The sequence below is a fragment of the Ptychodera flava genome, chromosome 22 (genome assembly GCF_041260155.1).
Source record: "Ptychodera flava strain L36383 chromosome 22, AS_Pfla_20210202, whole genome shotgun sequence".
Classification (NCBI taxonomy): domain Eukaryota; kingdom Metazoa; phylum Hemichordata; class Enteropneusta; family Ptychoderidae; genus Ptychodera; species Ptychodera flava.
The window spans coordinates 7,195,379-7,214,220 of NC_091949.1; the positions used below are offsets into that span (position 1 = coordinate 7,195,379).

General features: G+C 37.9%; 1 protein-coding gene across 1 annotated transcript; it reads right to left on the reverse strand.

Moving 5' to 3' along the window:
- Positions 1-816: 816 nt before the first annotated feature.
- On the reverse strand, positions 817-6,881 carry LOC139123410 (uncharacterized). Its single transcript, XM_070689552.1, has 3 exons — positions 5,701-6,881; positions 3,839-3,940; positions 817-2,251 (listed from the first exon to the last, which is right to left on the reverse strand). The coding sequence occupies exons 1-3, from the start codon at positions 6,749-6,751 to the stop codon at positions 2,067-2,069; spliced, it is 1,338 nt and encodes a 445-aa protein (XP_070545653.1). The 5' UTR covers positions 6,752-6,881; the 3' UTR covers positions 817-2,066.
- Between the last annotated feature and the right edge of the window lie 11,961 nt (positions 6,882-18,842).

The window sequence follows — 18,842 nt, forward strand, 5'->3', positions numbered from 1 at the left end:
GCAGTTAATACTTTGAAGAGTGTGGGTACCTCGATACACAAGCCAAGATGAGTTACAACTAATAAAATCATCCATCAAAAATGAAAAAAACAAATGGTAATAACTCAACATCATTGGGAACACGTTTCTCCAATGCAGGTGTAAAACAGGGTCTGCGTCGATGACACAAGTGGAAAATCAAGAGCTAGGCTCTACTTTGTCGTATATTGGCGACGATACACAACATATGTACATGGAAACAACGAAGAAAACAATACGAACACTTTTACAGTGACCTGCAATGCGTTCATCTTTCAAGTCAAAAACACAAAAACGCAGACCATGGACTATTGCAATCGTACCGCAACGCGTACGGAAGATATAAAAATGGTACACTGCATGGTAAATTATTGACAAAGCAACGAGCATAAGCAAGCGATGCGATCTCTGTATATTAAAAAAGTTGCACATCAATGCTGAAAAATCTACTTTATTAAACAAACGCTCTGAGCTGGTTTCAAAAAGTCGCCACCAAAACAAATATTATTTATCAAATTTTAACACCACCTACAAAGAGAATGGTACTTCCCAAAGATGTAAAAGAGAGTGTGGGGCTAAGAATCCTTTCGAATCGGTCTGAAGATTGCAGGATGCATGAACTTAGTAACAGATATTATTACATTGTACTTGAATTTGTGTTAATATATATATATATATATATATATATATATATATATATATATATATATATATATATATATATATATATATATCACTGATGCGATGTCGTTCGCGACATTGCAACATGCATCGGGCATGCAATCCCCCCCAAAAGAGCCAGGATAACACTGATATAACATTTTTACAAGCTAATTTCATTCATTATAACGTAACGAAACGGTCTATAGAATCATTTATCATTGTGATGAGCCACAAGACAGATAGTCTTTTATGGGTCGCAAATGAAACGTTATAGCCAACACTCCTATCTAAGTGTTTGCATGCTGCAACGTTATGCCAGGAGACATCTGAAGAAAGAGAGTAAACTTTGAATAAATTTGCGTAAAAGCTAGCGATTTCCTAACATCAAATCGGGAAGGGATAACACTCGCAGAAACACTCATTACATTCTGTGTATTCGTCAAAATTCATGACAAAGGAGATATTTACTTTATTAATGCGGTATATTTCTCGCTAATGGAAATCTCTTTCCATAATTTAGAAAGCAATACCGAGACGGTTCGACGGTGAGTCACCAACATTGGAGACATACAACAAAAATAATGATGCAGTTGTTATATTAATTTGTCCACCTAGTAAATTAAACAAGTGCCAAAGCGTAGCAACCTAGCGATAAAGACCTCAGAATCACTTTAAACATTAGCGAAACTTTTTCTTCACAGCGGAGATTTGTCAAAATTGATAATATGACAATGATTTGCACGATACCATTAAAGCATGACGCTTTTCAGGAAAAAGGGCAACTGTATATTGAAACTTTTCTGCTGTAGACTGAAAGTTGTGCAGAAAAACTTTGTGTTATGCAACATTCACGCATTACTCTCGAATTGTTTGTTAATAAAACTCCCTGGTGCATTTCTTATTCAGGGAGAATTTGCCTAACATTATCAACATTAATTTGTTCCTGAATTCTGATATTAAAGGTTTTGTGTACGTCATTCGTAAATGGAAACCCGTAACCCTTGCTATCTGGTCTGTCATGAATGCTCATGGATTTTTTTCAGTCATGTTTTGCGGTAAAGTTAGAGAATATTCCTATGTCTGTCAGCCAATTATTTGAATACTAGATTTCGAATAAACGAAGGGAGCTAGACCGTAGCCATGAGCACTACTTTACATACATTGTGCTGTTCTGTCATCACTACGCTTATTGTAATCCTCTCTGAGGGTGCCGACATCCTCCTCAGTAGATACGTGTCAAACACGGGACAGATAGGTCAATCACCTTATTTTAGCCAGGTTTGGCCTTACCACCAGAGATTGGATTTCTCTAACTCACGGGACACCTTCTACTCAACCTCGCAGATTGGAGTAAATTTCGCGATAAAGTACTCGGTGGCGCCTTCTTACAGCTGGCGAGGTATGTCACTTTTACCGGCGCCAAGGCACTTGCCAGAATCTAACACGTCTTGGAGAACTTTGTGCTCATGGCTCCCTTCAACGTAATGGTAGCCCATCAAGCCGGCTTGTGTCATCGCCCAATCACTGTCTCGGCAATTGAAGTATCCTTCCGCAAGCAGTGCGACCAAAGCTGGAAAGTAAGTGAAGGAAAAAAAACCACATCCTGTTAGGACTGTCGGATTGTTGTTCATCTTCAGGAGATCTGCTAAGTTGTTATATTTTTCTCATATGTTAACAATCACACTATCACCCCGGATGTTAGCGCAAAGCTGCATTTCATCCCTCTACCCTAAAAAATAGTAAGACAACGATCCTGGAAAATATTTAATATTTGGTGGTTACGGAAAACCAACGACCTTCTTACTCAGAATAGACTACTGTCTTGGAGTTTGAAATGAAAAACAAGGACAATTTCAGAATCATCGCCAGTACTAAACGCAATTTTATCACCACAGGATGGCGTGCATTAACAAAAAGAGGCCTAGAGTGCGTGCATTTACAAGGCCAAAGTGTACGTTCAGGAAAGGTCGCCTAAATGTATTTCGGTGGTAAAATAGCTAAGTACTTAATTATCATGTTAAAACAACATTAAAGCCTGTACCTTGAATTCATCAGTCTGATAGACTGATACAACCACCCGGCAATTTGGGTAGTCTTCAAAGGGTATGGTAAATCCGAAACAGTATTAAACCAAGAGTTTTTGCAATAAAAAGTAAATTAATATTGAGGTAGAATGTGGCATGGATACTGTTTGGACACGAAATTTTTTACACTACAATTCTGGTATGCTGCTGTCGTAGAGCCACTTGAAGTCTCTGGTATTAATGAAATCTTCACCGTCTGGTTTTTGTGAAAAATCAAAAACTTTTTTTTCCAAACAGTCTAACACATATTGGTATATTTTAGGTTATTAATACTCTCAAGTCCGATACACTGCACCGTTGCTCCGATTTTAATTTCAACTCTGAAAGAAAATAGTATTGAGTTTCAAAGACTCGAAGGAAATTTGCTTAGAGGTTCCTTCTGCCGAATCCGAATTTATAAGGATGTACCTATTCCTGAACCCAAACTATAACATTTAAAAACCAACGAGAGTAAACACTCTTTTCTCACCGATTAGATTCGAGCATATCACTACTGTTATATTTTTCAATCACCGCGAATTAAAATCAAATAAACCATATTCTGTTTTGGTGTTAGAGGATGGGCGTGTCTGCTAATGGACGTTTTTTGCCTTCAAGTTTTACACAATATTTTGTTTTGCCATTCGACCATCCGCTTAAGGTCATCTTGTTAATTAAACTTTACTTAGTAAGGCCTTTTTCGAGCGGAAGAAGAACAAAAGTCTTAGAGATAGAAATTGCACCCTCTAAGATCAGAGTGTCACAACAAAGCAATTCGTGTGAACAGTCTTATGTAATGGTGCGTATTTGAACAGACTTAACAGACATTTTGACAATCGCTTGTACATCATGGTTTCCAGAACAACAAATGATGAAAAATATCGCGAAATGTTTCAGTTTGAACGTAGCTTGATGACAGGGTGAGACTTACCAAATGGATGAAAGGTTAGAAGATAACCTTGACCACCGTGCCTATGCTATCATGGGTAATAAATAGACTCAGTGGTGAACTCTGCAATGACATTATTTCTGGGAAGAGATTAGTGTTGGGAAAGTTCTCTTTTGACTTGCCAGTGACAGCAATCGTAACTTACCCCCTCTGTAGCCGGTCCGGCAGTGCACTATGACAGGACCATGCCGCGAAAGTGCCTCCAATTCATCAACATAGGAGTAGAAAAGGTCCGCCCTTAATTGTGCTAATACGAAATAAACAGAAATATTGGAGTAAGCTTTAAGAGATGGCAAATCATCTTTTTAGCCACGCTGTCAGCGACACGGAGCTTATCAAATAGGCTCATGTTTCGTATTCGTCGTCCGCAGCGGTCGCATGTCAACAATTGCCTTCTCCTCTGAAACTGCAAGTCTGATTGCCATGAAATTTGATATCAAGTGAACTTTGGGTGACATCGCTTAAGTTTGTTCAAATCGTGGTGAAATTGCATATGTGTATTTTTAAGGCAATTGTTGCTGTTTTTAGTAAAAAAATCTTCTTCTCTGAAATAGCGTGTCAGATTGATTTTGCATTTGATATGCAGTTTACTTAGGGTGACATCAGTTAGATTTGTTCACATGGTAGTAAAATTTACATATTTGTATTTTTAAGGAAATTGTTGTCATTTTTGGTCAAAAAAGTTGTTTCACCAAAACCGCTTGTCTGACAGCTTTGATGCTTGGTGTACAGGTTCCTACAGATGAACTAAAAATGATATATTTAGATTATGATGAAATCTGCTATTTTTTTATTTTTGGGGCAATTTTTGCCATTTTTGGTCATAAAATTTCATTCTCAAAATCTTCTCGTCTGATAGCTTTTAAATTTGGTGTACAGATAACCACAGATGAACTAAATGTGATGTATTGCTATTATGCTGAAATCTGCAATTCTGTATTTTTGAGGACGATTTTTGCAAATTTTGGTCAAAAATGTGTTTCTCAAAATCTACTCATCTGATATCTTTCAAATTATATATGCAGGTTCCAAGGGGTTCTTTTAATATCATATATTAAAATTATGATGAAATCTGCAATTTTAGTTTTTTTCGGGCAATTTTTGCCAATTTTGGTCATAAAATTTGATTCTCAAAAACACTTTTCGTCTGAAAGCTTTCGTTGACATGTTATTAGGGATGATCCTAATTTGATATGTTCAAATTATGATGAAATCTTCAACTGTGCATTTTTGCAGGTATTTTTGTAATAATTTTTGTCTAGTAACTGAAATGAGCTCTCAAATATTCCATCTTCTTCATTATCACATGTGTCAAAAATAGTTATTCTCTACATAACACAGCGGTTCTACATGGGCCGCTAGGTAGCTTGTTTTCATTTCCATTTCCTACCAGTTATTTTTACAGAAATTAGTTGAATATATACCCTGTGTTGTTCTAGTACCCATAGCGTGTTTTAGTGTTGGTCAACTGTGTGTATGTAGACTGGAGGCCTCAGCAACGTATGTGAGTGCATATGACCACCATCAAACAAACTGAAATCACGGCAAAACCATTATACTCTTTTAAAGTTTGTTTGAGTCTCGCATGATTTAGTCCGTGGGGGCGCGATTGAATTCAATCAAAACAGTCGTGTCGCACAACATTGCACGTTTAACTTATTATGTGTTTTCTGTATTTTTCCCCTTTATATTAAGTCATTTTTTATAGAAAAATTACTTTTTCGTTTACCAAAATTATATCGAAACACCCATTTTTTTTTTAAACTTGCCGACATAGTCTGTGTGTACAGTGTTCCATTTTGCTTTTTACGATTAGATTTTAGTCGAAACTGCATTTCTATTTAAATATTCGAACAGCATGGCACATTGTCATTCACTGTATGACAGAACACAGATTAAAGTTTGGCCAGAGTGTCTGTCTGGGTTAGTGAAGTTGAGAATCATGTACTGACAGCGACTAAGACGATAACTGGATCTTTGTCTGTGATGTGTTCACTTCTCACTTACATGTAGTGAATGGCATGTGCAAGTATGGCAATGTGGACGCCTGCATGGCTTCTTGCTCATTGGCTTCGTTGTATCCGATCTCATCACCAAATTCCCCGGGGTTTCTGTCTTCGAAATTTATCTCCGAATCGGGCGAAATGTATTCGTTAGGTTTATCTGGGTCAATTCTTGTTTCAAGCAGTCGTTTGGGAGATTGTCTTCCGCCTTCTTCGTAGGTACCCGTGTCGTCCTTGATATTCAACAGCGTGACTTCTTCCTGGGAAGGTGTTTCATATGGCGGTGAAGTCACACCTCGTCGATTGTTCACAATTGCTTTATAGCCTCCGTCCAGGGCAGCTAAGATGTGGCTCTTTCTGATCTGCCCTGCCACGAACCAATCCGAAGACACGAACTTGGCATGCCAGTACAGGTAGTAGTATTCAACTTCGTTGTTCGGCTCTGTTCGGAGTTCAATCGGCGGTTCCCCGGTAATCTCCGACACAAGTTCGATCAGATCCTCTTCCATGTCGAAATCGTGTCCCATGGCTCGACCTATCTGGAAAAACTCGTCGGTGTATATTTTAGGTTCAAACGAAGGCTCGTTTTGGGTCATGTACAGAAAATATAACAGAACCGTTCCTGTTGACGTATATGATCCAGTACAGTAGACTAACATCGGTTTGGGTAAATCATTTACCGCTGTTCTAAAGTATTCAATAGCTTTCATACTTTTGTAGGTCGTAATCTCTGGAGGAAAGATGTCGAAGTCGAGACCGGCAAGCTCCGTCGCTATCTGTTTTATTTCGTCTGTCGTTGGCACAGGCTCGTCGCCTATGTAGCCGGCTGTTGTATGGTTGGTCACCCCAAAAACAGATTTGAATCCAGCCTCGCCGGCGTATTTGATTTCTCTCTCCGACAGTCTGCCAGTCGTGTAAAAGTGTGTACTGTACACTCGCTTTGTCCACCATGTCTTGGGTTTCTCGACGAGGTTAAGGCTGGATGCCATGATGGACGAAACTACACACAATACCAGCATTAACTTGAGCATGTTTCGCTTTGCCACACTTGTCATCTATCTTCCTGGAGGAATGACACCGTTTTTCTCGAGGGTCTATGGTAAAACCAAAAATATCATTGACACACTTTTGCGGGTACAGGATCACATATATAGTCTGAGAAGCACATAGTTTTTAACATAGCCAATTATATTTGTCTAACATAACCGTGTCAGTGAGAATATACGGCTAGTTTTCAATCGGGTTCGAACTCACAACACACGGCATCAGTCGCCTGGCGGAGAGGCAACAGACAGAACCGCTCGGCTAAATCCCCACTCTCAAAAAAGAGTGATTCAATAGCCGGCTAAGTTGTTACATTTTTCTGACTGCGACCGCTCCACACGTTGGAGAGTTCGTGAAGCATTCACGCACGTGCGCTCACTATCACACATCGCACACACAGACTTTATCGAAGCGAAGCAATGAATACATCGCTTAAACTGGGCGAAAGACAGTCTCGGGGACAATTCTGTCCACCAGCAGAGCTATCAACCCAGGGTAGAAAATACGGCTAGTTTTCAATCGGGTTCGAACTCACAACATACAGCATCAGTCGCCTAGCGGAGAGGCAACAGACAGAACCGCTTGGCTAAATCCACACTCTCAAAAAAGAAGCCTCGGACAACTATGGGCAGAATAATGCATCGTAAAAAGAGAAACAAGCAACGTATATCTATAGGATGAAAAATGATAAGAACAACGGGACATGCTACACATACAATATAAATAAAGATTTATCATTTGTTTACAGAATGACTATTTCAAGGATTTACTCTCTCTCTCTCTCTCTCTCTCTCTCTCTCTCTCTATCTGTCTCTCCCTCTCTCTCTCTCTCTCTCTCTCTCTGTGCCAGCTTATATATCTTGTACAGTGTAAGATAGAAATAAACGTTAACATTAATTGCATTGGGTTACCCTCCAGGGTTTTAATACAGTGAACAATATTTAGATAGGTGCCCAAAGTGCCACTAATGTTGACGCTTGTTCGGCGAAATAAAAGGCAAATATCTGTAAAAGATTTCATTCAAGCACACGTTTTAGTTTTTGACCGGGAACGAAGAAAAAAAAAGATATTAAATTAAGTATAATTTCCATTGCATTTTTTGTCTATTTCAAATACGGCTTGTTTTCAATCGGCTTGGAATCCACAACATACGGCATCAGTCGCCTAGCGGAGAGGCCACAGACAGAACCGCTCGGCTAAATCTCCACTCCCAAAAAAGAGTGGTTCAATAGCCGCTAAGTTGTTACATTTTTCTGACTGAGACCGCTCCACACGTTGTAGAGTTCATGAAGCACTCACGCACGCATGCTCACTATCACACATCGCACAAACTTTATCGAAGCGAAGCAACGAATACATCGCCTTATCTGGGCGAACGATAACCTCGGGGACAATTCTGTCCACCAGCAGAGCTATCAACCCAGGGTAGAAAATACGGCTAGTTTTCAATCGGGTTGAAACCCACAACATACGGCATCAGTCGCCTAGCGGAGAGGCCACAGAGAGAACCGCTCGGCTAAATCTCTACTCCAAAGAAAGAATGGTTCAATAGCCGGCTAAGGGACTGGTCAGTTTCTTCGGCCTGGGGGGGGGGGGCGGTGGATTATTTTTTGCCGACGTCAAAAAGTGGCTGACCCCCCCTATTCCAAATTTTGAAAACAGGGTGACCCCCCTATTCCAAAGTTTGAAACAGGGTGACCCCCCGCACGCGACAACTGTAATATGTAATAATAATATAATACTGTAATATATATATGTAATAATATATATATATATATATATATATATATATATATATATATATATATATATATATATATAATATTTTACATACATTTATATTTTAACAGTCATTCTGTGTTTTAATGAAATTGTTGGCATGTCAGTTGTAAGATAGGAATTTCAAAGTGTCAATCTTAAAGTTTGAATACAGTACATTTTGAATGAGCTGTGAATGTATTTCACACTTTCTATGCTTAACCAGATGTACTAAACTGTTGTACAGAAATGGATGTCAATCATTAATATCAAACAGGAAAAAGCAGTAAATCAAAAACTTTGATGGGTGTTAAGACTTGCCAGCCATCCAATTAAATCTCCTGAGGAACCATAGAGAGGCATTTTAGCCAAATCTGATGTATGCAGAGTCTGAGATGACCTTTTCTTGGAACATTGATATTTGTGCATGTTGCTTTCTCATACTGAATTCTCATAGAGAGAACAGAAACGTATCAGGAATTTGTCATGCTTTTCATATGAAATGCAGATTTCATAATAGTACACTTTCACTTAGCAAACATCAAGATATCTCTGGCATATATTTCTGATTTATTAAAGTATGGCGCCCGAAGGGCGCGGAGAAAAATATGAAACATCCTGATATCTCTGATATATATGTCTTGTATATTAAAGTAATGCACAGGAAGGGTGTGCTGAAAAATGTCTGATATATTAAAGTAATGCGCTCAAAGAGCACGCTGAAAATATTGAACATACATATATCTCTGATATATGTATGCCTGATATGTTAAAGTTGGGCTTGCTGAAAAATATGTCTGATTATTAAAGTTACGCGCCCGAAGGGCGCGCCGAAAAATGCAACTAGATAAAATTTGTGGCTGACACGATGCATTTTAGGCAATGATGAGCCTGTGTCGAAATTCAAAAACACACTGACCCCCCTATTGGGCATTTCAAAAACAGGGTGAACCCCCCCCCCCCCATGAATCCACCGGCCCCCCCAGCCGAAGAAACTGACCAGTCCCTAAGTTGTTATATTTTTCTGACCGAGACCGCTCCACACGTTGTAGAGTTCGTGAAGCACTCACGCACGCATGCTCACTATCACACATCGCACATACAAAATGATTCCAAACGGTAAAGGAAGTGGCGAACAAACTTTCATTTCTCGCAAGTCAAAACCAGTGGCGTCATTGGAAGAAAGATGTGAAAATCATCGACAGCTCTCTGTTCCTTTGTCTCCAACCGGTTTTGTTGACTTTCAGAGCATTAAGAGACTTCTTATCCCGAAAAACAGAGTTTTAAACATACTACCATGTCTACATCTTTAGCAGTAGCTATATGTTCAGTCTTGATCAAGTTAGTTTTGCGATTTTCCCCTCTTAATCTCTTGCTTTGTGAAGATCTAGTCATTGAGCGATATGGCTACGAATGAAAGTTGAGCAAAAACGTTATACGTATATGTCTCTGGGAAAACGTAGTGTGACACTGCGCAACCACCGCTTAAAGAAGTCCTATCGGGGACACTGGCAGACATTGCCATGAAGTCGATATGTACCGGGACTGCATTTCGACATCATTTGAGTACACGAAATAATCAAAATGTGCGTTATACGATCAGGTCGAAAAGATCAAATATTAAGTTAGGGAGCCTTCAGTAATTACAGGGGGATGCGTGGATCGGGGGAATTCCGTGCACACCTGTACTGTAAAATGTGACCTCCCTATTCTCCGGTCTAAAATGTGACCCTTCCCCCTTTCCGACATTCTAAAATTTGACTCTCCCCAACAAGTGTAGTATTCTCCCCAGGAATAACTGAAACAGTATCAACTAATTCAAATAACAATTGGTTTATTTGTAATGTAAATTAGGGACAGAGAAATTACGGGGGGAGCTAGTGTTTTGGGAGGGAGGGTCGCAATTTATCACGAAAACATTTTTGAAGGGACATGACATTTCATGCATTTGCAGGAGGGTCATTATATTTTGTGCAACTATAAGAAGGCAAGATGTGGCTAATAAAGTGCTTCACCCAAAAATATCAAATCATAATACATGGAGTCTATCAGGCAAAGTATTGACAATTTTCTCCCACAAAACAAGCTATATCTGTACATCTATACAAGTTCGATAATATTAAAATGTACTTTCCTTGAAGTGGGAATTGCATATGTGTACAAGAAATTAGATTTTGGATTTATCGAAGGTGCTGATTCACTATTCATAGCAGTCGATGAGAAATAGAATAGAAATTGTGAATAGTTTTTTTCCAAAACAAAACTAGGTAAATCAATGTATTTATTTACACTTCACTATTGATATTAATGACTTGATTAGCCTTTGGTTGTTACAAGTCAATGTGTGCGCAAAAGAAAATTGATTTTGGAATTTCACCGAAATGTTGATTCACTATACCTGGTAATCTATTTGAGAACTGAAAATTTTTTTCCAGGATAAACTAACATATCTGTGCATCTATAGACGTTTGATAATTGACATACACATTGCCGACTGTCCCATATGATTTATCTCTTGTCTTTCATCAGTTTTAACTGTTCAAGGTACCACTGTATCTTCTTTGCTTGTGAAACTGGTGGATAATGTGTGGGTATTTCATCGGCGATTTCCTATTGAGGAGATATCACATGGACAATCAAAGGTTTGGCCATAAAATCAGCTTCTGTTAAAAATGACCCTCAAAATAAGTTTATAAAAAGTGACCCTTCCTCTTGGTCAGTTTTTTAAACACCTCACCCCTTAAAGTCCCCCAGGGCACCCCTGACATGTAAATACCGAAAGTTTCCTTAGACCACTGTGTGTGCATTTGTTCACCGCTACTAATATGGCCTCACGAAGTCTTTATAACCGAACAGTTGATAAAAGTGTAAGTTCACGAAATTCGGTTATGCATAGTTGATAACAATGTAATTTCGCGAGATTTGATTATGAATATTGATAACGGTGTAATTTCACGAAATTCCATTATTTTGTGACTAACCCTTGCATTGTGAAGATTTCGAACCACGTTTGTCAAAGTACACATATTTTTATTATTAGGCATGTTTTTCACAATTTATTCCACACACAAAGCATGAGGGCGCTCTGAGAAGGGTCAAACTGTTATCACATGTAACAAGACATGAACTGAAAATGCTCCCGTCTTTCAGTGTATATCACCATTGTCTATAAATTGAAACTTTTGCCACAAGTTTGCAACTTCATTGAAGTTGTTATGATCAACATCATGAACAATATTCACCACAGATTGATTCAAAATGACATTAAGGATTCCAATATGTAATTAGCTGAAATACAAATATTAAATTTCTTTGAATGCTGTCATTGTATCACGATGTTATATACAAGTATAAATACTTTTTGATGGAAAAGTCCTTCAATTTCACGCACGTCAAAACAAATTCAATAATCCAAATCATACAAGGTAATAAATTACCAGGTCCTTAAGTATAAAATATCAAAAATAAAAAATCACAAGATTATGAAGGACCATTTTGAACCACGAATACAATTATAAGCGCTATTACCTTATATCCGGAATGAGTAAGCGTACCCTGCTAGCATGCTACACCCCCGTCAAGCATGGCCCTGAAGTGTCAAAATCAATGGCAACTCAGTGAAGCTACCGTATAAGGTCAAAGTTGAGAATACTGTCACGTATCATTTGCGTAACAGTTGTGTCTTATTTGGAAACCATTGATATTTCAGTAACAACACTGATGCCAAATATAATATTATCAATGATGTTAAAGTCACCGGTTATTGCATGACCAAGAGGTTTGTAACAAAAGTTTCAATTACATATACCAAACTGTGAAAGCTGATTAGATTGTTAATTATAGATTAGCTGACATGAAAAAGCACTGCCTTTCCCCACAGAAGTATATATGTCTCATCAATTACATACATAGTAAGTTTCATATCTTTAGTAAAGTCCTTCCAGTCTTATGTACCCAATTGCGAATGTTCGTTGAATATGTGAATTAGTAACTAGTTGGTGTAAACTACTTTCAAAACACGTTATCATAGTATCACTGTCCTCAACGTATATAACAAGTTTTGTCAACTTTGATCTAGTCCTTTCAGTTACTTTTTTCTAATTTGGAAAGTTCATTAAATTTGCAAATGGGTTATTAGCTTAATAACTAAAATGCTACACAACTTTCATGAATGTTATATCGTGGTATCTCTCAAGTTTCGCACCTTTGATCAAGTCAATATATATTCCTAGTAAGAAAAAAATCGCTAAAATGCAAATTAGTAATTGGCTGAAGTGAAAATTCTACTTGACTTCCATTATTGTTTATATCATAATATTTTCAATGTATATAGCAAGTTTCAGGTAAATGCAAATTTACATCCTTAGTTAGGAAAAACCGTTAAGGGACTGGTCAGTTTCTTCAGCCTGGGGGGGGCAGTGGATTCATGGGGGGGGGTTTCACCCTGTTTTTAACTTTGGTGATAGGGGGGTCACCATGTTTTTGAAATGCCCAATAGGGGGGGGTCAGTGTGTTTTTGAATTTAGAAACAGGCTCATCATTGCCTAAAATGCTAGTTTCAGCCACAAATTTCATCATTCAGTTGTATTTTTCGGCGCGCCCTTCGGGCGCGTAACTTGAATAATAATCAGTCATATTTTCAGCACGCCCAACTTTAACATATCAAGCATATATACATCAGAGATATCTGTATGTTCAATATTTTTCAGCGTGCTCTTCAAGCTCATTACTTTAATATATCAGACATTTTTACAGCATGCCCTTCAGGTGCATGACGTTAATATACAAGGCATATATATCAGAGATATCAGGATGTTTCATATTTTTCGGCGCGCCCTTCGGGCGCCATACTTTAATAATTCAGAGATATCTTGATGTTTGCTAAGTGAAAGTGTACCATTATGAAATCTGCATTTCATATGAAAAGCATGACAAATTCCTGATACTTTTCTGTTCTCTCTATGAGAATTCAGTATGAGAAAGCAACATGCACAAATATTTCACAATATATATTTGATACAGTGACTTATTTTAGAGATAGAAAAATGACAAGATATCTTTCCTTCTCATTGATGCAATTTTTTCCTTTGTGTCGCAGGTTTTCTGTAGAAAGATGCTTTTTTATGAACAAAATAACAGTTAAAAAGGCAGTTTTTGTCATTATTAGCTGTGCTTTTATGGTTTCAATGTTACAAGAGAAGGTCCTCTCAGATACTGTACACATCAGATTTGGCTAAAAATAGCTCTCTATGCTCCTCAGGAGATTTAATTGGATGGTTGGCAAGTCTTAACACCCGTCAAAGTTTTTTATTCACTGCGTTTTCCTCTTTGATTTTAATGATTGACATCCATTTCTGTACAACTGTTCAGGACATCTGGTTAAGCATAGAAAGTGTGAAATACATTCACAGCTCATTCAAAATACAGCTCATTCAAAATGTACTGTGTTCAAACTTAAGATTGACACTTTGAAATTCCTATCTTACAACTGACATGTCAACAATTTCATTAAAAGATAGAATGACTATTTAAAGTATAAATATATGTAAAATGATAATATAATATATATATATATATATATATATATATATATATATATATATATAATTTATGTCCACCTTTTATTTTATTTAGTCGCGCGCGGGGGGGGGGGTCACCCTGTTTTGAAATTTGGAATAGGGGGGGGGGGTCACCCTGTTTCAAAATTTGGAATAGGGGGGTCAGCCACTTTTTGACATCGGCAAAAATAATCCACCGCCCCCCCCCCCCCAGGCCGAAGAAACTAACCAGTCCCTAAGTAAGCCAGTAAGTAATTAACAAATCTGAAAATGCCAAACAGCTTAATCAATATCGAACCCCTGTATCTTCAATCTATATTAGCCAGTTTTTGTGAACTTCAGTCAAGGAAATCAAGATGTATATCCCTAATTATAAAAGTCCACTAAATATGCAAATTAGCGGTCAACTTCATATGACCCCTTAATATCTTTCACGGCTGAAATATCCCAGTGCGATTAATAATTGTAGCAATTCTCATGAAATTTTGCGCAGTCATTCTTAAAAGATATTCGGTTTTTTTTCCTTAAATCATCATGCACATAAGCACAAAATATGCAAGCTTCGCCTTCTAAAACCTAATCAGTTCTTGCTATTCCGAAAAAAATCCATGTACTAGATTTCATCCCAATCCTATCCGCCGTTCTTGAGATATTTCACATTCAGACAGACAGATAGACATCGCTGCGACATTAGCTCACGTTTGTAGAGACTAACGCAGTGATCTTATCTGTTGCATTATCACATTCTTTTACTATATCTCGTGAAAAATACAAAATTTTGGCAAGTTGTGGTGGTGAGATAAGTTTTGATAAACTGACGTCACTGCTTGAAGTGTAGAAGAGTCCTTCTTACCATCCTCAATTACAGATTGTCCCCGTTTTCATATATACTTAGCTCAAGCTCCCCCTCCCAGTTAATAAAGTGGGTTTGACATAACCAATTTTGCAACATTTGTTTTGTGTGTTAGGGAGCACGTAAATGGCAACGAATGTAGAAATAAACATTATATTAGACAAATAAAATGCGAATGTTTGATTTCCATGCATAGTGAAGTAGGTTTCCATCACCAGGGATGGGATTGGGTAATTTATTGTATTTAAATGGAAAATTAGTTTCATTCCTGGAACATTACGGAAAACAAACACAAATAAAAGCCTGACCAGAAGAGATGAACTGACGACAAAACTTAGAAAACACTTGAACTAATGGCTAAACTGAGCTATGAGTAATAATAGAAAAATAATACAGTTAAACATTTTTTTATCTCTTTAACTGTGCCCGTGAGTGAGAAAGGATTTCTGACATATTACACAATCCGTGGCATATTTCGGCCAACAAATAAACCAATTGCACCTTCAAAAAAGAAAATAGAAATGGAGCTAAATTTTCAATTTTCGAATGGTTTAATTATCCTGATTATTAATTTTTAAGCCTATTTTTAGATTTAAAATCTTTGGTCTAGATCTGAGATTTAAATATGGGAAATAGGTATATACTGCTGTGAGGATGACACTTTGCGGCCATTCAAATTTCCCTCTAACAAACTCTATTTCCCACAATGCACATTTCCGTTTTTCTCAATTTTCAATTTACCAAAGATCTCATTTTCCTATTTTGTTTTGGGCATGGCAGCCGATAGTATCTATCTTTGGCCTAGGAATGTATCAAATCGTGACACTTATTTTGCGCGGGCAACTTGTTTCAATGAATCGAGTAACGAAACAGAAAGAACAATTGTGTTGCCGTCGGAAAGGAAAGTCCGATATAATCAGTTTGACCTGACCTGCTAAAGTTTTGCTCGCTTCCTGTCAATGTCGCAAACTTGTGTGTTGTAAAAGATTGCGACAGCCATCGGCCCATCAGAGTGCGACATCGATATTGAATTTTATCTGATTAATTTATTCAGCTATTAATCTTTGTACGCAGTGATGTTCTCCGCATAATGATCTAAGTACCCCGTAATAGTTTTTAAATCGTATGATGGCCCACGTTATGAGTTGCATCGGTTACAACCCTATCCAAATCTTGACCTTGAAGGCATTTGATATCATGTTTAAGACAGTATATATCGTCTTACACTTCGTTCAGAGATACCACTTGCACTGGGCAAAACATTTTGGAGATGAACACTTATTTCGCGGTGACTTCTTCCTTTATCAACCATTTCTTGAATTTATTGTAGCTGAACGCACCAACTTAAATTCATTGCCTGAAGTAAACGTACTCTACCAACCAAAAAACAGTGTTTGCTCCTCTTCCAGTATAACTATGTTGGTCGTGAGACGATGTCATTCCCGCTAATTTTCAAAATTATCTTGTGCAATTATCGTTACCGAGGCGCCCCCGAAGTACATTTGTTACATCTTAATTCCAATTCGATACATTTATTTCCGCCATAGTATCCAAAGATTCCAAGGATACTGCGACACGCTCCAAATGAAATGGGAAAGATTGGATATTTAGCACATTGGAAATTGAAAAAAACGGAAATGTGCATTGTGGGAATTAAATAGACATTATCAGATTGAAATTTTAATGGCATGAAAGTGCCATCCTCACGGTAGTATACATCTCTTTTCTATATTTCAATCTCAGACAAAATATTTTAAATTTAGAAATAGGCCTAAAAGTTAATAATCAAGATGATAAAACCATTTGAAAATTTAAAATTAGCTCCATTTCGATTTTCTTTTTTGAAGGTGAAAATTGGTTTATTGGTTGGCCTAAATGTGCCATGGGTTTTTCACTCGGTAGGAAAATCAAACAATTGCACAAAATATATCGACAGTCTTTCGCGCCTGATCCATGCCTTAGTTGAGAGTACGCAACGTATTGCCTCCTTTTCGGCCCCTAATTTTTAGTAACCCTACCGTTGGCTCGCATCTCCAGCCTTGAATACAAGCAAGTGATACATATTGCTAGTTTCAAAGAAGGCTTGTTCAGTCGGAAACCATTACAGAATTCACCACAAACTATAATCTCTTTATGTATTCAAAAATACACACAATATTATTAAAGACAACATAATTATGAAATACGGAAGATGGCGCCGCTGGCTAATATTACAGTTATTATCGATACTGCTGTCCTGATATAACTTACACGCATGTCTGATACACATATGTTACCTAATTTTAAGTCTGAGATTAAAATATACGGGTCGCAAATTAAACAAAATCGATTGAAACTTATGGATCATTGTGGTATGTATCCTTGTCAATTTGAAGTTTGCAATATTTTGGCCCTATTTTTGCAACTTAACTGAACCAGACTGGAAAGTGAGGGAGGGACTGCTCGGTGCTTGGAGACCGTATAATACTGCTCCAACCGGTCCTCGACCCCGACCTTTTAATGTGCAAGCAACTTGTCTATGATTGCAGAGAAATCATACTTAGCGATCAGACTTTACATTTGCGCCAGGTGTCCCCAAAGTTCTCTGACAAGACTCTTGCGGAATGAAGCTGAAAATAAGGCCAACTGACAAACGTCTGAATTAAGATACAATCGCTTGTCTCTACAGGCTTACAATAGCAAATACCTTTCCGAGATAAAGCATGGATGCCTCTTTTTGCATCCGTGGATAAAGCATGAACGTACATCCCTGTCAGTGAAGACACAAAGACGTCTTCTTGAGAATTTCAAACAGTCGAATGATTCCGACTCTTGGACAGACCGTCACCAAGATCAAATCGGCGACATCGTCCGAGTCCGGACCCCAGGCAAACAAGCCCATCATTACGGCTCTGTCTCGATTTGATCACGATACTTCCGCTAGCTACGTAGCCCCCTCTTTTAACGGGAAAGAAACTAAAGAAATCTTACCAAATGTTTCGGGTCGCAATTTTGTAAGTGGTGTGTGAAACCTTCAGCTGCGCAATACCGATCCAAGGTCTATTTAGATGACAGATGTACTGAGCAACACGCCCTCTGCTAAGGTGACCTAAACTAGGGTTGACCATCGGGGTTCATCATTTCGTTGGCCTGAAACGCTACTGCGCACGCCCAGACTACTGATATGTTACTTGTCTCGTTTACCCAGACTGCTCTGCGTGACTCTCTTCGGCCTAGACTAGTATGTTACGAAGGCAGTTTATGTCATACGGAGGTTAATACACAAGTGATCATCAGCACCAGTAAAATTTTTAATTACAGGTAATTGATTAATTAAAACTACGAGATCTCAATTGTAAGTCGCTTTGCATACAAAGCGAACAAATACAATATTGGCGGCAAATGCACAAAGACGCTATGATGTTTACGAAGTCTGGACAACAATAAGATATATTTGAATTATATTAAGAAAGAATGATGAAGGTCGTCAACATTTAATGAAAAAACATGAGCATTTAACGTGATGGGTTTGTTACGTGTCACAGTGACTTTTAAATATCAATTGTGACGTGTAAATTGAAGATCAAGAACTGTGTTGTCACGGCTAATATTTTACGGAAACGCCACCAGAATGGAGCGATATGGGCATGGGTATATGATAACGTTGTACCGGTAGACATCTGTAGAAAAGAGTAAAATTTGAATAAATTTGCGTAAAAGCTAGCGACTGCCTCCCATCAAGTCGGGAAGGGATGACACTCGCACAGACACTCATTGCACTATGGAGTGTGAGAAAACTAAATAGCTTCTAACTGGAGTCTCCTTCGTTTTTTGTATTTGTTCAATCAAATGCCTTTACCTAATTTTCATCATATGACATGCACTGTAAAATTAACTTCCAACTCGTACAGTTTTCTTCTTTGTCGATGACAAAACAGATATTTACTTCATTAA

Coding starts and splice junctions, on each gene's coding strand:
- LOC139123410 (XM_070689552.1), bottom strand. CDS start 6,751: ATGACAAGTGTGGCAAAGCGAAACATGCTCAAGTTAATGCTGGTATTG. Junction 3,941..5,700: donor GCACATGCCATTCACTACAT/GTAAGTGAGAAG, acceptor ATTTCGTATTAG/CACAATTAAGGGCGGACCTT. Junction 2,252..3,838: donor CCGGACCGGCTACAGAGGGG/GTAAGTTACGAT, acceptor CTTACTTTCCAG/CTTTGGTCGCACTGCTTGCG.